The 20938-nt window shown below is 35.1% G+C and overlaps 1 protein-coding gene across 2 annotated transcripts in view; it reads left to right on the top strand.

Annotated features, from left to right (window-relative positions):
• SAMD8 (sterile alpha motif domain containing 8) overlaps window positions 1-20938 on the top strand; it is a 71440-nt gene that overhangs the window by 40702 nt on the left and 9800 nt on the right. For both annotated transcript variants that reach the window (XM_015592311.2, XM_006915491.3), the window contains exons 2-4: window positions 225-817; window positions 11035-11130; window positions 13157-13274. In XM_015592311.2, coding sequence (XP_015447797.1) covers window positions 240-817; window positions 11035-11130; window positions 13157-13274 — 792 coding nt within the window. In that variant the 5' untranslated portion in view covers window positions 225-239. The remainder of the gene's footprint in view (window positions 1-224; window positions 818-11034; window positions 11131-13156; window positions 13275-20938) is intronic.

Genomic DNA, 20938 nt, shown 5'->3' with positions numbered 1-20938 from the left:
GTCATTAACCTTTCTGCTATTGAAGTTATATGCAGAAAATTATTAGAATGTTAATGTGTTGAAAAACCACTTGAATAATTCTTGTTTCTTTTACTTCTCTTCTAGAAGCCAGTAAGGCAATGTTGGTAAATTATTGTTTCTGTTATGTTTATATGTATTTGGTTTTCAAAGGAGTTCTTAGGACACACTGAAGTTTTTGTTTTGTTCCTGTTTTCCCTTGACAGGCAGTGGAGGAGGAAATGGCAGGTCCTGATCAACTCTGCATCCGTCGCTGGACTACCAAGCATGTAGCTGTTTGGCTGAAGGATGAGGGCTTCTTTGAATATGTGGACATTTTATGCAATAAGCACCGACTTGATGGTATCACATTGCTAACATTGACTGAATATGATCTCCGGTCTCCTCCCCTGGAAATCAAAGTCTTAGGAGACATTAAAAGGTTAATGCTCTCAGTTCGAAAATTGCAGAAAATACATATTGATGTTTTAGAGGAGATGGGATACAACAGTGACAGTCCCATGAGTTCCATGACTCCTTTCATCAGTGTTCTTCAGAGCGCAGAGTGGCTGTGTAATGGGGAGCCTTCACACGACTGTGATGGACCCATAGCTGATTTGAATTCTGATCAGTACCAGTACATGAATGGTAAAAACAAACATTCTATTCGAAGATTGGACCCAGAGTACTGGAAGACCATATTGAGCTGTATATATGTTTTTATAGTATTCGGGTTTACATCTTTCATTATGGTTATAGTCCATGAGCGAGTGCCTGACATGCAGACCTATCCACCACTCCCAGATATATTCTTAGACAGGTAAGTTTTATTTCTAGTGCCAAGTTTGTAGAAGATTGCTATAATAGCAATAATAATAATATATTTATGATAATTGTGTTGTTTATTATTGTTGGTTTGGTTGATGTATACTTTCCATTTGCTTTATCTGGTAATATAGAAAGATATGCTTTGAAATTGCTTCTTTATCAAAGTAAATTAGACCTTAAGCCATAGCTCCCTGGGCACTTTAGATTTTTAAGGGATTTCCTGGAATGTTGTTTGTAATAAATGGAATGTGGTTACTTTTTTAAAAAATGATGTCAGAGTCCTGCTTTTCCAAAGATTTGGGGAGGTCTCCTGAATCACCAAATAACTTGAAATGATCACAAATAGTACAAACTGATTCACTGATAGTATTCTGTTGTTTTTACAAAATACCTAATATATGCATAATAAAGAATATAGTATATGTATATGAAAAATAAGATTAGAACAAACCTCAAAACTATTTTTATATTTGTGATTTTAAAATATCTTTTTAAAGTTCGTAGTGCTTTCTTGTATATTTTTATAAAAGGTTTTGCCCTCTTAAAAGTACCTTATAGTATGTTCTTTTAATGAAATAGATTAAAATGTCCACGTTAAGATGGCAGAATGACATCCATATTACATTTTGTCCCCTCTCAAACCCCAACTAAGAGCATAGTAAAGAGGTTTTTTAATGTTTACTTAAGTTGCAAACCAACAAGGATAGGGCAGATAGGAGAGGAGAAAACAGCCATACAGTTTTGGAAGTTTGAAAGCAAATAGAAGACCTAAAATAATCCAATTCTAAAACAGCAGTCGAGAAAACTGAGAACTAACCCGATCTTTGTTTCAAATTTCTCAAATCTCTGGACATTGAAGGTGAAAGGGTGGCACTAAAATAAGAATTGAATTAAAACTGTTTAAGAAGCTGTTAGATCCCTATATCTTCTTCCCTATTCTTAGTTCTTCTGACTGTAAACAAAGACTCCAAAGAAGTAAGGAAGAAAGCATACGGATATCTGGGAAAGCATACTGTGGGCAGAGGAAACAGCAGGATGCAAAAATCCAGAATTGGTAGTGTGCTTTAGCATGTTTAAGGAACAACAAGTAAGAAATGGGAGAACTGTTGCAGATGAGGTCTTACAGGAGACAGGAATCCAGATTGTGTAGGGACCGTTGTAAGGACTTAAGCTTTCATTCTGAGTGAAAGGAGAAGCCATTGGGAACTATTTAGGAGAAGAGTAATGTGAACTAATTTCCACTTTAAAAGGTTCCTTTAATAGTTGCATTAAGAATAGCGTGGGGGTGGGGGTAGGAAAGCAGGGGTTAGTTAAATTACTGAATTCATCTAGGCAAAGATGAGGTAGATTTTAGGATAAGAATAGTAGTGGTAGAGATGATGTGAAAGAGTCAAATTATCTATCTATCTATATTTTTCGAAAGTACAGCCAACAGATTTGTTGATGAATTTGTATGTAAGGTGTAAGTGAAAGAGAGAAGTCAAGAATTATCCCAAGATTTTTGACCTGAGCATCTGGAAGGATGGAGTTCTCCTTTACAGAAATGGAAAGACTGTAGAAGGAGTTGATTTGGAGAGAAAATTAAGGGTTTGGTTTTAGACACGTCAAATTTGAGATAATCTTTTACAACAATCAGATGTCAAGTAAGAGCTGGAAAGATGAGTTGGAATTCAGAGCAATCTAGGGCTGATTTTAGGGAGTTACCAGCGTAGTTGAAGCCATGATGTTTGATAAGGTCTCCTAGGGAGTGAGAAGGGAAAAGAAGATTAAAGATTGAGCCCCAAAACATTACAACATTTAGAGGTCAGAGAAGTAAGGCAAAACCAGCAAAGAAGACTGAGAATGTCAAGGCAGAAAGATAGTAGTATCCTGGAAGCCAAGTTTAAAAAGCAATTTAAGAAGGCAGGAATAATTAATAATTAGCTGTCAAGTGCAGCTTAGGGGTCAAGTAAGATGAGGATAACTGACAATTGGATTTAGCAACTATTTGGTCATCAATGACCTTGACAAAAGTGCCTGATTGTAATGGGTTTAAGAGAGCATGTGAGACTTACGGGAATTGACCTAAAGATATATCTCCATAAATATGAAACAACATTTCATACAACATTTCATACAACATTTCGTACAAAGTTATTTGTTGTGACATTATTTGTAACAATTATAAATTTTAGAAATAATCTAAATGCTTATCCATGGAAAAGCTAGTTGAATATACTATGGTACAGCTATACAATAGAGATGGTTTAATCGTAAAAAAGAATGAAGAAGATTTTTATGAACTGATATGAAATGATTTGCAGGAAAAACTCAGGAGCAGTTAGCAACATGAGCATCCAGTTCCTGGTTTCTAAATACCAATCCCTAAAAGGAAACTTAGACCAAGGCTTAGAGAAAGGGCTGATTTTAAGTCTGGGGCAAGGAAAGTGGAAAATGAGCCTGAAATAGATCTTGTGCCATAAAGCAAGGAAGTGCACAAAACCAGTGGAAACAAGTCAAAAGAACATAGGAACTGGTTCAAAGGGGCTCCCACTGATCAAAACAATTATAACATCAAAAAGAGTAGTGATGGTAATGGATTATAATATGTCAAGTAAGAAAAAAGATCTACGAATCCATATTGATAAACAAAACAAACAAAAAGTGGTGGGGTGAGAGGAAAAGTTCTTCAGGAATAATACCAGCAGATAAATGTTGGTGGCCTGACTATTTTGCAACCTGCCATGTAATAATTGATTCAGGCAAGTGGATGCTAAAATCTATTAGGTGAAAGGCTATTGGGGGGCAAGATAATCACATGATCTGAAAGTATCATCTCACATGTTACTTAATTACAGAGAGAATAAGGTACCTTTACAATGGCAAGCTCTGACATGTGTCATTGTAACCATATGATCAAATGTAGCACCGCAGTGGGACAAACTGATATTACGTGCACTGGATGTAATGTTCATAAATCACCTATGGAATAATCTTGCCAAAAAAAAAAAAAGATATCCTAAATTTAATCATAAGGAAATCATCAGACAAAACTAAAACATGGAACATTCTACAAGGCAGCTGATTCAGACTCACCAGAAATGCTAATGTCATGTCAGACAAAAGCCAGGCAGGGAGAATTGTAAGGGAAATTAAAGAGATATAACCAAGAGCAAAGCATGAACTTTAATTAGATCCTGTATCGAGGAAAAAAAGTACTGCTAAAAAGGACATTTTGGGGACAATTAGGAAAATTTGAATATGGATTGCATATTAAATGATGTAGTGTAAAACCAAATGAGTGCTACAGTTTTCTGGGTTTAACAGTGTATTGGATTATGAAGAGAATATCCTTGTCTTAGGTGATACATGTTAAAGTATTTAAGGGAAAAGTATCATAATGTCTGCAACTTACTTTGGTGAGAGGGGATCAGTCTCCTCAAAAAGAATATATGGGTATGTGTATGTGAGTATTTATAGAAATATTGAAATGAAGCAAATATGGAAAATGTCCATTATTGTAAACAATTGATAGATTTAGGTGAAGAATATAAAGTGTTATTCCTTCAACTTTTGGTATGATCAGAATTTCTCAAAAAAAAAAATGGCAAAGAAATGATAAGAGAGAAAAAGAGAATGGGAAGAGAGAAATTGGAAACAATTGAGTCTTATAAGTTTTCCTTTAAGGGCAGTAGAGAAATGAAGCTGTAGCTTGGAAGAAGAGGATATGGAATCAACAGGATTTTGTTTTGAATGGGCTATATTATAGCATGTTTGTTATATGACCCAGTTTTGGGGGAGGGAGATGATATTAGAAGGAATAGAGAGTACACTTGTTGGAGTCATGTCCTTGAGTATATGAAAAGAAATAGGATCTAGTGGGTGGGAGAGGCTGGTCTTAGGTATATGGACTGTTCTTCTATAATGGAAAGATAGGAATGATGGAAACAGAGGTAGAAGGTTGCTAGATATAATTTTCCTGATTTTTTTTATTTTCTCTTCAAACAGAAAGTTAGAATGGAGAAAATGTTGGGGGTTTGAGGAGAGAGGATGAGGTGTAAAGTAGTTAAGAGAGTGAATAGACTTGTGTGACATGTAACAGCCTCCTTGAGGTTGGTAGTCATGTTGGCATTATGTGTTTTACCACCCTCATTCAACTAAAGGCCTCCTTGAGGTTGGTAGTCATGTTGGCATTATGTGTTTTACCACCCTCATTCAACTGCATAGATACAGGTATGGAATAGTTGGATAATTGTCTTTTTAGCAGGGTTGAAGTTTTTCTAGGCAGTACAATGAAGGAAAAAGAGTCAAGGGAGTGATTATAATGACTGACTATGGACTCAGGTGGATAAGGAAGGATGTGAGGATATGAAGTAAATGAAGGACAGTGAAAATATTATAAGATCAATAGATTTCAGGTCTCAGAATTATTGAAGTTGGAGTAATGGAGGGAATAAGCTGGAAAGACAAGAGGTATTGGTCAGTATAAGATTCCTGAAATTGAGATTTTGAAGAAGAATCTCGGTAATGACAAGATCCAGGTTATAACCATGGGTGTAGGTTGCTGAAGTAGAGTAAAAGCCAGGGTCATGGGAGGAGAAATTAATAGAGAAGTGAGTGAGAAGCACACAAATTACAACAGGAGAAGTTTTAGAGAAAGTGATAGTGAAGCAGAAATTAAAATCTTCAAGAAATGAGAGAATGAATGCTGAGGGGTCCATAGATGACTATGACAATGAATAGTGGGAGAAAAGAGAGAAAGTGGTCTGGGAGGAAAGAGAGAAAATGGTCTGGAAGAGCAATGAGGATTTTATTTGAAAGTGTACAATTCATTGGTTTTTAGTATACTTAAAAAAATGTGCAGCCATCACCACTAATACCAGAACATTTTCATCACCCCAAAAGAAACCCATATCTCTTATCAGTCATACCCCATTCCCTTCCTTCTCTCTCCATAAATGTAGATTTATGTTTCTGTGGATTTGCCTATTCTGCACATTTCATTTAAATAGAGTCATACAGTATGTGGCCTTTTTCTATGTGTGCTTTCTTTCGTTTAGCATAATGTCTTCAAGATTTATCCACATAGTAGTATATATCAGTATTTCATTCCTTTTTATTGCAGAATAATATTTCATTGTACCCACAATTTATTCATTAGTTGATGAATGTTTGTGTTGTTTCTACTCTTTGGCTACTAATGCTGCTATATATAAACAGTATACAAAGTTTTACACAGACATATGCTTTCAATTCACAATGGGGATTTGGAACCAAATTTTCCCCAACTGCAGTGCTACCTACTACAAAGCTTCGTGGTCTTAAGTATCTAAACTTTATTCATAGGAGAGTGGTAGCAGGTGCTACAGTGTTCCTCCTATATCCACTCAGATCTCTTTTCCATTTTCTTACGCACTGATATTTTCAAAATCCCGCAAATGTGTCTCTTTGTTGGAGAGCTGCTCTTGGGTTGCTGGAACACACTTTGCCTGCTTAAAAAGAGAGCCAAACTCTTTTAGGTCTTTGGACCTACGCTGTCTCCCAAATTCCCTACAGGATTGAACCAAAGTTACTCTTGCTTGAGTTCCCCACAGACTGTGCTTGAGTCTCACCCTTGCCTTGCTTCCTTGCCTTCCTGAAGTTATTTCTCCATTGTCCTCTAGTTTTCCCCTGGGGACACTCCTAATCACTTTCACACTGATCTTTGTTTCAGAGTTTGCTTCTGAAGCATATTTGACACAATTCCAAGAGCTTCAGCACAACATAAACAGAAAATTAGGAGATAGGAATGCTTCTAGAGGCCCACTTACAACAGTGAGAACCGGGAGCTGATAACCATAATGCAAGGGAGGAAACAGAAGCACTATAAAAAGCAAACATAAATAATGGAAAAACCACATCAATCTGGAATTTAACTGCCCTTCATTTCTCAGAAGTCCTTAAGGTCATTACCATGTTCAATGTAATAATCAGTGTTCACAGTGATGACTCTGAATTACCAAAGAAAATTGAATTCTATCCAGAAAAAAAGGCACGTATGTGTATAATGCATTTTAGAAAGCTTTACATCATAAATATGAGATACTGAATATACATTTGACAGTTTCCTCACAACACTCTACTAAAATGACAGTAAATGGGGGGGACCCTATAATCCCATGAAGGCAAGAATAGTGATAATAATGAAAAAATGGAAAGCTAAGTGCTTGTTGTGAGATTGGGAGTAGAGACGAACAGTGCCTAAGAGATGAGTTTATTTGTATTGCAGAGCTCTAGAAAAACTCTCAAAATAGGAGGCACCAAGCATCTCTCAAGACCAGCTATAGATAGGAGCAAAATATGGGAGATTTGGTTGAAAATCAATTTAAGAAGCTTTAGACCTGCTGTAAACCAACAGAAGATAGGTGATGTATTCTCCAGAGTAGCTGAATGTAAGGGACTCTGGAATTGGGGACATCAGGCCCACATAAGAACAAAGGTGCACGTTTTTCAGTATGTTTTCAAGAGGATTAACTGTAAATCTACCTATTGATCACTGAGACCTCCAGCTTCCTTCCTTAAGTAGCCGGACTTATTTCCTATCCCCACTCTCACCCAGCCTCAGTACTCCAAGCAGGAAAACAGATTCCTCTCCTTGGAAAACCTACACAAGAGAAAAAAACTGTAGATACTGTGGTAGGGGAGATAACCCTATTTCATCAACCAGACCTCTGCTCACTCTACAGTGAAACCCATAACTTGACAAGCTCAGTCAAAAAAAATTCACTGAGCTTTTTTTTTTAGTACTTCATTGTCAGATATGAATGGTCAGTCAAGAATTACCAGACATTTGAGGAAAACAGACCAATGCAAATAGAAAAGAAGCAAACTGGGAAAAACAAAATAGAGAGCAGAACAACACTTCAAAAAAAATAACCATTCATATTCTCACAAATAAGAGATGCTGCAGCCTATGAGAGAGTAATAGTAGGCTCTGAAAAAGGGAAATTCGGAGAAAAAAAGTTTTTGGAAAATAAAAAATGAAAGTAGAAATTTAAAATCCAGCAGGATAATTGGAACATAAATTTGATGAAATTGCCCAGCATATAGAGCAGATGATGAAAAGTGGAAGAGAAAAAGTAAGATCAATCCCGTTAGTCCAACAGTGAACAAATAGGGGTTCTTATAAGGAATACATAGAAAAAAATGAAGGGGAAGATATTATCTAAGATACAAGGAAATTTCTCAGAACATAGAAAAAAATGAAGGGGAAGATATTATCTAAGATATAAGGAAATTTCTCAGAACCAAAGGACACGACTTTCTAAATCGAAAGGATCCAGTGAATAGCCAGTACAAGAAATGAAAAATTTTAGAACAGTGGGTATAGACAGGATCTTAGAAACTTCTTAAGAGGCTAAACATAAAACATGCAGAGACTGGAAATCTAAATAGCATCAAACTTCTTAGCAATAGCGGAAGCTAGAAGACAATGGAAAATGTCTTAACATTCTGAGAGAAAATAATGTCTAATCTAGAATTCTGCCCTTGCAAACTATGAATTAGATATAAGGCTAGACCCAAGGATATTTTTAAATTTGCAAGTCTCAAAAAACTTACTCTCTAACCTCACACCTACTAGAATGGCTAAAATGAATCAAACTTCTTAGCAATAGCGGAAGCTAGAAGACAATGGAAAATGTCTTAACATTCTGAGAGAAAATAATGTCTAATCTAGAATTCTGCCCTTGCAAACTATGAATTAGATATAAGGCTAGACCCAAGGATATTTTTAAATTTGCAAGTCTCAAAAAACTTACTCTCTAACCTCACACCTACTAGAATGGCTAAAATGAAAAAAAAAAAAAAAAAGATAAGTCCTAATGAGGATTCAGAGCAACTGATACTCATACACTGCTGGTAGAAATGCAAAATGACACCACAGCTTTGAAAATAGTTTGATAGTTTCTTAAAAAGTTAAACATACATTTAATATAGGACTCAACTGTTTCACTCTTAGGTATTTACCCAAGAGAAATGAAAATATATGTCCATGCAAAGACCTGTATGTGGTCTTTATTCATAATCACCCCAAACTGAGATTAGCCCAAAATATTCATCAACCAGTGACTGGATAGAGCAATTTTAAATAAAGAATTATACACGCAATAATGTAGATCAATCTAAAACACATCCATGCTGAATGAAAATAGCCAAGTACAAAAGATATCTGGATAAATACTGTGTGAGTGTATTTATATGCCATTCTGGAAAAGGCAAACCTGTAAGGGACAGAAATCAGATTAATGGTTGTTCCAGAGCTAGAAGTGAGAGAAGGGATTGACTGCAAAGGGGCACAAAGGAACTTTTTGGAGTGATGAAAATGTTGTACATCTTTATTGAGGTGGTGGTATGTGACTGAATATGTTTGTCAAAAGTCATTGAACTGTATAGCTGAAGAAGGCAGATTTTTCTGTTTGTAAATTAAACCTCATATAAATCTGACATTAAAAATAAGTTTATCCTCCAGGCCAGGCCCTCTTTCTCAGAAAACAACTGGAGGATCTACACCCCATCAAAACTAAGGAGTAAACCAAGGAAGGGGAGGACATGGGATTCAGGAAACAGAGAATCCATTACAGAAAAGAGGAATTCCCAAGATGAGGGTTCAATTTTATTCCAACAAATAGCCATGCAGGAGAACTAGAAAATGGCAATCATTCTAGAGTGGAACAAGAGGGAAAAAGGAAAAGATTGAAATTGATAGAATATTTTGGAGATGAATTGGTGATAGGCGCACAAGAAACAGAACAAACTAAAAAAAAAAAAGAAGTTATCTATTAGCTCCAGAGAATTATTTAGAAGTTGTTCAAGAAAGGGATTTAATCATTGTTCTCTGACTCAGCCATAAATGATATTTACAAACTTATATTAAGTAAAAACAGAATCGTGAAATAGTATTGAGAGCATGGGGAGATGGGGAGAGAGAGAATATCTGTGTATGCGTATGTGTGTTTGGTAGGTGACTAAAAAATATAATGCCAAATAAAACAGAAAAGTGAAAGTGATCACCTCTGGGGAGCAGGAATTAGGTTTAGGTTGGGGGTGTGGCATATTAATGGAAAAGATCGAAGAAAAGAGGGATAGAAAACAAAGGGAGACAGAGAAATAAAGGAGTAAAACAAAACAAACATTACTGTTCCTAAAACAAAACCAAATATAGTAGTTCTCTCTTATCTAAGGTTTTACTTACCACAGTTTATTACCCGCTGTCAACTATAGTCTGAAAATATTAAATGGAAAATTCCAGAAGTAAACAATTCATAAGTTTTAAATTGTGCACCATTCTGTGTAGAGTGATGAAATCTCGCACTGCCCTGTTCCTCGTGCCCTGGACAAGAATCTTCCCATTGTCCAGCATATTCACGCCATATATGCTCCCTGCTCATTCGTCATTTAGTAGCCATCTCAGTTATCAGATCAACTGTCACAGTATCACAGTGCTTGAGTTCAAGTAACCCTTATTTTACTTAATGTCTCATTCACCTCACTTCATCACGCAGGCATTTTATCATCTCACATCATCACAAGGAGAGCGAGTACAGTACAATAAGATATTGCATGAGAGACCACATTGACATGACTTTTATTACAGTATATTGTTATAATTGTTCTATTTTAATATTAGTTTTTGTTAATATCTTACTGTGCCTAATTTATAAATTAAACTATATCATAGGTATGTATGTGTAGGTAAAAACAGCATATATAGAATTTAGTACGATCCATAGTTTAAGGCATCCATTTGGGAGTCTTAGAATGTATACCCCATGGATAAGGGGGACTACTCTATACTAAAGAAAAGGAGTCAAGTTCAAGCTCTGCTTATCTGGGTTCTGAAATTAGCACATCATGGGAGAAGTGAGACTTCCTTCCATTGTCTTTTGTGGGCAGTCCTATATCAAGGTCTGTTGTGCTGTATAGGGAGGGAGAAAAAGGTTGTTACTTCTCTACAGAGAACCATGACTGGGAATCACAGACAACAAAGAGGTTCTGGTAAATAGGGTACTTTATGAAAGTACCCTATCCTCCCCCCCACCCCAGATTTTTCAAATATTATCTCTTAAAAAAGGTAAAAGTTATAGAAAACAATTTAAGGTCATTATTTGAAGAGTATCTTATTGAAAAGAGTGACATCATTTATGCACATTATCTACTTGTCAGCCCAATATGTAATTTTTTCTGTTCTAGCGTTCCTAGAATCCCATGGGCCTTTGCCATGACAGAAGTATGTGGCATGATTTTGTGCTATATTTGGCTCCTGGTTCTTCTTCTTCACAAGCACAGGTACCTCACCTATTTTGTTAAAAGACTGAAAGTGTTTTGACTATCTCGTGTAAAGGTCATCAAAGCTGTTTCTCCCTTTGCAGTTTCTTTGTTAATTTCCTTCTCTAGTCATTCTGGCATTATACTTATTCACATAGGAAAATGGGGTTTTATCAACAAAAGAGTCAGCCTAAGGTAATACCCACATATTTACTAATATTCTGAACGTATTTTGCAGGGAAATATCACAGCAATATTCGATCATGGGCCAACTATTGATGTCCTAGCCTCATCTTTCATTAGAAACAAAATGAAAATGTCACTATGTAGAAGGATAGAAACCCCTCCAAGGACAGTCTTTGGTCAGATGTTCAGATGGAAGAAATTGTTCTCTGCTTGGAGGAGGCCCATTAAAAAAAGAGATTATTTTGCACACACCATGCACACCTAGTCAGTGTGGTTTACTTCATATGGTATAGGAAATTGATGAAAAGGGAGAGTGTTTCTTTGGCACTTTCACCAAGAAATACAAAGGGAATAATTTTTTCTCATTAAAAAAAGAAGAGAAGCATAAAGGGAGGCTCTGTTCCTATTTTAATGAGGGGGAATTACTTGATTTAAATAAAAAATAAGGCATAGTGAAGAAAAAAAGAACTAGAAAGTATGGATCTGCTAGTCATTGTCTTTGGACACGGAAGAGGAATAGGGTTACTTTCTTGCATTTTTGATCTTTTCTCCTCACCAGGGAGTTCTTGAGGTAAAACCACGGTGATGGGCTTTAGATCCTAAGCAGCAGTTATTTTGGTGCTTTGAAGGTAAAGAGAAAGATTGATTGTTGCTATTCTTGTCACACTTTTAGGCCATATTGGACTTCATTCTCTCCTGTTTGCGGCAATATTTTTAATTGGATTGCTTAAAACCAGAGGTAGTTTAAAAAAAAAAAAAAAAAAAACTTGTATTACTGCTGCTTACTGGTATAACTTTGTCTTATAAGACTCCGTGGATTTGAATTTATTCATTCTTCAAAACAAGAGTTTACTTTATAAGAAACCTCGGTAGATTTAGCAAATCAGAGCTGTAGCCAGTTAAATGCAAATTTTGATGTTTAATTAGACAAAGAATTTCTCAAAGTGTGGTCTTTTTGCCACTTAAATTAGAATCACCTTGGTTGTGGTTAAATGCAGAATTCTAGGCTCCATCCCAGGTGTACACACTGAAGTTCGAAACATACCATAACCTTGTGTCCTTTGCTCTTTTTGAAGGTGGGATGAGCATTTGGAAAATATGTAAAGCATAGTCCCTGTACTTAAGAATAAGTCTGTTTTGGTTTAAGACATTTAAAAAAATAATAGAACAGTGCAAGTGATGTCACAATACAGTTCAAAATTTTTATTAGTAGCGATATACTTAATGTAAAACAGTATTTAAAAAACAGTATTTTATAGCTTAAGTTTAAGTTAGGAGAAGTTAGAGAATGTTTATTAGATAGCTACTATCATTAACAAACTTACAATGTTATAACAAACAAAAAAATCCCTACAATCACATTTAACTTTATACCTTTCAAAATAATTTATGAGCAACATATGAGTAATAGGACTAACACTGAGCTAAGAGTCAGGCTAGGTACTAATCTTCTCTTTTACATAACTCTTTTGCTTTCTCTTAGCCATATTTTCTTATGCTCTCTGATGCTCTTAGGTCTGCACAGTCCCACTTTACAGATGCTGGCCTCATGTGACTATTTAAATTTAAATTAGCGAAAATGAAATAAAATTAAAACTTGGCTCCTCATACTAGCCACATTGCCAGTGCTCAGGAGCCACATGTAGATAACTTGTTGAACAGTTCAATAGTGGAACATTTTCATCATTGCAGAAAGTTCTACTGGAAAATGATGCTTCAGATCGTCTCCAAAATTTCTGTCCTCTATAAAGAGTCTAGCGGTTTTCCTCCTTGCTTTCCCTTTAAGTAAGCATTTGATGCCTGGGGTGTTTTGGTTCGTTTTCTGCTGATCTTTCTCCCTTTTTGGTCGCTCTGTTCACAGGTCAATACTTCTGCGAAGGCTCTGTAGTCTGATGGGCACTGTGTTCTTGCTTCGCTGCTTTACCATGTTTGTGACCTCCCTCTCCGTGCCAGGACAGCATCTGCAGTGTACTGGAAAGGTAGCCTGCTAGCTTCTTTATCTTTCTTTCCTCTTGTTCTTGGTGGGTTGATGGCACCATATATGCAGTAGGGCTAAGACTTTCTTTTAATATTAAAATGTACTTCTCAATATTTTCAATATCTGTGATAAACCTCCAGAAATAATTTGGTAAAAATTTAAAGGCAGAATCTACCTCCCTGTTACTTCTATCTATTGATACTAGTTCTACACCATGGAGCTATAGAAAAAGTTTCTTTCAATTATCATTCTCCCTTTCCCACCATCCTCAGCATCTTTAGTTCCTCATATCACATGACTCTGTTCCCTTTACTGTCCTTATTCCATTTGACCATATTCCATTTAAAATATAGTACCCCCTACTCTTTCTGGGGTATACTAAATAATGGCTGATTTTTTGTTTTTGTTTTATACTTCGTAGCTTGTTTGGTACACTGTAGACATCTCTTCTGGTTAAATTGAAAAGAGAGATTACGTACATAGGAACAAAAGAACTGGGCAATGGATAACTTTAAAAAAATTAAAAAAAATAAAACAAAAACCCTGTACTTTATATACAAAATCGTAACTCGTTAAATTTGGACAGAAGAATTTATTAACCTACTTTTCTAAGCCTCCAGGATTTAATAATGTATTCCCAGACATTCAAATGTATCTATTAACACCTTTGTTATTTTAATGTTGTTTGTAAAGTGTGAAACAAAATTAAGTGTCAGTTCTTCTACTGCAATATAAATAGCTGAAATGCCAACAAGGGAAGGTTAAGCAGCCAAAGGAGATCAAGAGCTAAAAATACAGTCCTGAGCCGAAGGGTGACAAAAGTTTCTCCAGGTATTAGGAGACTGAACAGTAAGAAAGGGGGAAGGGTTATATGACATTTAGGATTTAGCATAAAAGAAATGTTATATTTTTAAGGTAAAAGCTGTTTTTTTAAAAAAATAAAGGTAATGTTTTATAATTATAAAGTTATTTGCCTATTAGAAATTTTCAAATTTTATGGAAATATGTAAATTAAAAAAATATATATAAATTAAAATAAAAGCTCATATAATTTCCTCTTCTTTCACCCTACCCCATAAATCAAACTGTTAACAATTGTGCATCCAGTCTCATAGGCTATTTTTAAGCATGCTTACACATTCAAATAAGTTTATATAGATAGATACTTTTTAAACAAAAGATAGGATTATACTGCAGGCATAGTTTTTTAGCTTATGTTTTATTTAATAGTATGTTGTTTACTTTTTTCTGAAGAAATACATATGTAGCTGTACCTCATCTTTTTAATAGCTGCAGAGTGTTCCATTGTATGATTTACCAGTCTCCAAGTGGTGTACATTTAGATTACTTCCAAATCTTACTATTTATAAATAATGCTTTCGTAAATATCTGTGTACATTTATACTTTTTCACTATTTAATCATCTCCTTAAGGTAAATTCTTAGAAGTGGAATTAGGAAATCAAAGAACACACACTTTAAAAATTGTGATATGTATTGCTCAGATGTCCATTAGAAAAGTCTAGTTTTCACTACTGCCAACAATGTAGGCACGCCAGTTTTCCTACCCCGCAGCCAGCACTACTTATCAATCTTTTGAGTCACTGCCATTCTGATTAATGAAAGATGATATCTGAGACTTTTATGGGTCTTATGTTTTATATTTGAATCTTTAATCTATTGAATTTATTTCTATACCTGGTGTGAAGTAAGGATAGAACAATTTCCCCAAATTGTATGCTAATTAGAAGAAATTTAAAAGAAGAAAAGTGTAAGCTTATTACACTGAAGAGTTTTTTGTAGCTAAAATATTTAATTGTGGGTAGCCACTAGAGAGAAAGATATATGTGCATAGGGCTGCAGCATGTGCTACAAAAATAAATTAGATATCATCTTTCTACAGTATGGACAGCCCTTTTTCTGTCGCTAATGACCATTTTTCATTACCGGTTAGTTATATATGGACATTTCTATTCAAATCTGCCCTAAATGCTGGTAATTGCTTTGACTTATAAGATAACCTACTTATTGACCTATATTATTTGCAGCAGTCATTAAAAATTGAAAGTTAAGGTGATCGTATAGCAATCAAATCCCTTACAGTGAACTTCCATAGGGCATTTTCATTGTCACAAATTAATTGCTTGAAATCTCATTCCTAGAAGTAGGAGGCTTGGGGATAGAACCAAGAATATGCTTGCTTTTGAAATTAAGTAATGGATTCACCTTAAGTAAAGAAATACTTAAAGCAAATTTCTACACCTTGTCGCATCAAAGCATCTTATCCATTCTGTTGTGTTACAGTTTCTATTTTTCTGGAAGAAAATTTGGGATATTTAAGATCATAAAGGATAGGGAGACTTGAGTAATTGAGCAATAATTGCTCTCTTTTGACTGGCATCACTTGTTTCTTGCCTTGGCTGAGACTTTCTCCTAGCAGTCTCTGTTCACTGCCTGATTTTTATACTTTAGTAAACATCTCTAACCCCATTCCCATTAGAGGTCATGGAAGAACCAAATCCCATATATTCTAGTTCCTTCTCTCCTTTTCTCTAATAATAAATTCATCTTCCTCTCCTGCCCTCAACTAAGGCAGAGACAAAAAGCCGTGTTGTGAATAAACAACAGGTGAGCTTTCTAATGAGATTGTGATATCCAGCGAGGATGTTTTGTTACCAGACAAGGAGTCCACCCATTACACATGCAGCAGAGCAGAACACCGAACAAATTGGAGCCGTTTATTGCCATGGCACCAAGCCAGGAAAATGGGAAGCTGTCGTGTTAAACCCAAACTCCCTGATGGCTTTTGATCAAAGGTTTTTAAAGGCAGAAATTGAGCTTTAGGGGTTAGGGGCTGAGGGTGAAGCTGATTGGTTAGTTCTTATGCACGCTTCAGTGGTTTTCCTTTCCTAACTCAGTTTCTGACATCATCTTTATCACTGTGATTGGGTGATCTAACTGGTTGAGGGACCAAGACTCTGCAAAATATCTCATAATTATTTGTCAATGATGTTAACTTTTTAAAAAAATAAATTTATTTATTTGAATTAGTTTCAAGTATATAATACATTGGTCAGACATCTATATTGTTCATAAAACAATTCCCTCAATTGCACCCTCCCTCCCCTGGCCCTCCACTTAGCCATCATATTAATACTAACTGCATTCCCTGTGCCGTGCTCCCCATCATCGTGCCCAACTATCAACTTCTAATTTGTACTTTTTTAATCCTACACCCCATTCTCCTAGCCCCGTGACCCCCTTTCCCTCTGTCTGTCATCAAATTGTCCACTATTTTTGTGAGTCTGTTTTTGACTAGTTTGTTCTTTTTCTTCCTCGGATTCCACATATAAGTGAAATCATATGGTATTTATCTTTCTCTGACTTATTTCACTCAGCATAATAACCTCTAGGTCCATCCATGTCATTGCAAATGGTAAAATTTTATCTAGTCATCTGTTGATGGACATTTAGGTTGCTTCCATATCTTGGCTATTGTAAATTGTGCTGCCATGAATATTGGAGTGCATAGATCTTTAGGAATTATTGTTTTGGTTTTCTTTGGATAAATACTCAGAAGTGCAATTGCTGGGTCAAAAGGTATATCCATGTTTAATTTTTTGGGAAACCTCCATACTGTTTTCCATAGTGGCTATACCAATTTGCAATCCCACCAACAATGTATGAGGGTTCCCTTTTCTCCACATCCTCGCCAACACTTGCTGTTTTTTGATTTATTGATGATAGCCATTCTGACAGGTGTGAGATAATATCTCATTGTGGTTTTAATTTGCATTTCTCTGATGATTAGCGATCTTGAGCGACTTTTTATATGTCTGTTAGCCATCTGTATTTCCTCTTTGGAGAAGTATCTGTTTAGGTCTTCTGCCCATTTTTTAATTGAATTGTTTGGTTTTTTGCTGTTTAGTAGTATAAGTTCTTATAAATTTTTGATATTAACCCCTTATCAGATGTATCATTAGTGAATATCTTCTCCCACACAGTCGGTTGTCTTTTTGTTTTATTGATGGTTTCCTTTGCTGTACAAAAACTTTTTAGTTTGAAGTAGTCCCATTTCTTTATTTTTTTCTTTTGTTTCCCTTGCCTGAGGAGATATATCTGAAAAGAAATTCCTATTAGTAATATCAGAGAGTTTACTGCCTATGTTTTCTTCTAAAAGTTTTATGGTTTTGGGTTTTACGTCTAAGTCTTTAATCCATTTTGAGTCTGTCTATTCTTGTATACGGTGTAAGAAGATGATCCAGCTTCTTTTTTTTACATGTATCTGTCCAATTTTCCCAACACCATTTATTGGAGAGACTGTATTCACTCCGTTGTATATTCTTACCTCCTTTGCGATATATTAAGTGAGTGTATAGGCGATTTCTGGGCTCTCTATTCTGTTCCATTGATCAATATATCTGTTTTTATGCCAGTACTATGCTGTTTTGATTACTGTAGTCTTGTAGTATAGTTTGATATCAGGTAGTGTGATACCTCCAACTTTGTTCTTTCTCAAGAGTGCCATGACTATTCGGGTTTTTTTATGGCTCCATATAAATTTTAGGATTATTCGTTCTAGCTCTCTCAAAAATGCCATTGGTATTTTGATAGAGATTGCATTGAATCTATAGATTGGTTTGGGTAGTATGGCCATTTTAACAATGTTGATTCTTCCTACCCATGAACAAGGTATATGCTTCCATTTATTTGTGTCTTCTTCAATTTCTTTTTTCAATGACTTATAATTTTCTGAAAACAGGTCTTTTACCTTCTTGGTTAATTTGATTCCCAGGTATTTTATAGTTTTAGAAGCAATTGTAAATGAGTTTTCTTAATTTGTCTTTCTGAAAGTCCATCATTGGTGTATAAAAATGCCACTGACTTCTGAATATTTATTTTGTAACCTGCCACTTTCCTGAATGAATTGATCAGTTCTAACAGTTTTTTGGTGGAATCTTTAGGGTTCTCTCTATATAGTATCATGTCATCAGCAAATAACAAGAGTTTTACTTCTTCCTTTCCAATTCGAATGCCTTTTATTTCTCTTTCTTGTCTTATTGCTGGGGCTAAGACTGCCAATACAATGTTGAAAATGAATCCTTGTCTTGTTCCTGATCTTAAGGAAAATGCTTTTAGCCTTTCCCCATGAGTATGATGTTAGCTGTAGGTTTGTCATATATGGCCTTTATTATGTTGAGGTATGTTTCCTCTATTTCCACTTTGCTGACAGTTTTTATAATAAATGGATGCTAGATTTTGTCAAATGTTTTCTTTGCATCTGTTGATATGATCATATGATTTTTATCTTTCGATTTGTTAATGTAGTGTATCGCATTAATTGATTTGTGGACATCAAACCAATCTTGCATCCAAGGAATAAATTCAACATGATCATGATGTATAATATGTTTAATGTATTGCTGAATTCGGTTTGCTAATATTTTGTTGAGGATTTTTATATCAATGTTCATAAGAGATATCGACCTATAGTTTTCTTGTAATGTCTTTGTCTAGTTTTGGAATCAGGGTATTTGCATCAATGTTCATAAGAGATATTGGCCTATAGTTTTCTTTTTTGTAATGTCTTTGCCTGGTTTGGGAATCAAGGCATAAAAGGAGTTAGAGAGCCTTCCCTCTTCTTGAATTTTTTGGAATAGTTTGAGAAATAGGTGATAATTCTTCTTTGAATGTTTGGTAAAATTTGCCTATGAAGCCATCTGGTCCAGGACTTTTGTTTTTGGGGAGGTTTTTGATTACTGATTTGATTTCATTGGTAGTAATTGGTCAGTTCAGATTTTCTGTTTCTTCTTGTCTCGGTCTTGGGAGATTGTATGTTCCTAGGAATGTGTCTATTTCTTCCAGATTGTCCAATTTATTGTCATATAATTGCTCGTAGTATTTTCTTATGATCCATTGTATTTCTGTGGAGTCTGTGGTTATTTCTCCTCTTTCATTTCTGATTTTATTTAAGTCTTCTCTCTTTTTTCTTTGATGAGTCTGGCTAAGGGTCTGTCAATTTTGTTTATCTTTTCAAAGAACCAGCTGTAGATTTCGTTAGGTTTTTGTATTGTTTTTCTAGACTCTATTTCATTTATTTCCGCTCTGATTTTTATTATTTACTTTCTTCTATTCACTTTGGGCTTTGTTTGCTGTTCTTTTTCTAGTTCTTTTAATTGTAAAGTTAGATTGTTTATTTGAGCTTTTTCTTGTTTCTTGAAGTAGGCCTGTATTGCTATGAATTTCCCTCTTAGGACTGCTTTCACTGTGTCCCATAAATTTTGAGTCATTGTGTTTTCATTTTCATTTGTCTCTAGGTATCTTTTGATTTCTTCTTTGATCTCATTAATAACTCATTCATTGTTTAGTAGCATGTTATTTAGCCTCCATGTGTTTGTGTATTTTCCCCTTTTTTTCTTGTAGTTAATATCTAGTTTCATACCATCTAGTTTTATACCTCTGTGATCAGAGAAGATAGTTGATATGATTTCAATCTTCTTAAATTTATTAAGACTTGATTTGTGTCCTAACATATGATCTATCCTTGAAAATGTTCCATGTGCTCTTGAGAAGAATGTATATTTTGCTGCTTTGGGGTAAAATGCTCTGAAAATATCTATTAAGTCCATCTGTTCTAGTGTATCTTTTAGGCCCATTGTTTCCTTGTTGATTCTTTGCCTGGAAGATATGTCAATGGGGTGTTAAAGTCTCCTACTATGAGTGTATTACTATTGATCTTTCCTTTTATGTCAGTCAATAATTGCTTTATGTATGTAGGTGCTACGATTTATGTACTAGGATTATGTCCTCTTAATTTATCGATTCCTTTATTATTATGTAATGCCCTTTTTTATCTCCTATTGTAGCCTTGTTTTAAAATTTGTTTTATCTGATACAAGTATTGCTACTCCGGCTTTTTTTCATTTCCGTTTGTGTGAAATATCTTTTTCCATCCCTTTACTTTCAGTCTGTGAGTTTAGTTTGATCTGAGGTGGGTCTCTTGTAGATAGCATATGCATAGGTCTTGTTTTCTTATCCATTCAGTTAACCTATGTCTTTTGATTGGAGCATTTAATCCATTTACACTTAAAGTGATTACTGATAGGTACATTGTTACTGTCATTTTATTATTCATATTTCTATTTTCTTTTTTACCCCTTCCCTTTTTGCAGAAGATCTTTTAACATTTCTTGTAATGCTGGCTTGGGTTGGTGATGAATTCCTTAAGCCTTTTTCTGTCTGAGAAGCTCTTTATCTCACCTTCCATTTTGATTGAAAGCCTTGCTGGGTAGAGTATTAGTGGTTGCAGATTCTTGTTTTTCATAACTTTGAATATTTCTTGCCATTCTCTTCTGGCCTGCAAAGTTTCCATTGAAAAGTCAGCAGACATTCTTATGAGGGTACCCTTGTAAGTAACCAGCTTCCTTTCTCTTGCTGCTTTTAAGATTCTCTCTTTGTCTTTGACCTTTAGCATTTTAATAATGATGTGTCTTGGTATGGGTCTGTTTGAATTCCTCTTGCTTGGGACTCTTTGTTATTTCTGGACTTGTATGTCCAATTCCTTTGCCAGGTTAGGGAAAATTTCTGTCATTATTTCTTCAAATAGATTCTCAATCCCTCACTCTCTCTCTTCTTCTTCAGGTACTCCTATGCTGTGGATATTGTT

This window comes from Pteropus alecto, unplaced genomic scaffold (assembly GCF_000325575.1).
Source record: "Pteropus alecto unplaced genomic scaffold, ASM32557v1 scaffold155, whole genome shotgun sequence".
Classification (NCBI taxonomy): Eukaryota; Metazoa; Chordata; class Mammalia; order Chiroptera; family Pteropodidae; genus Pteropus; species Pteropus alecto.
This window is presented reverse-complemented; position numbering and strand designations above follow the sequence as displayed.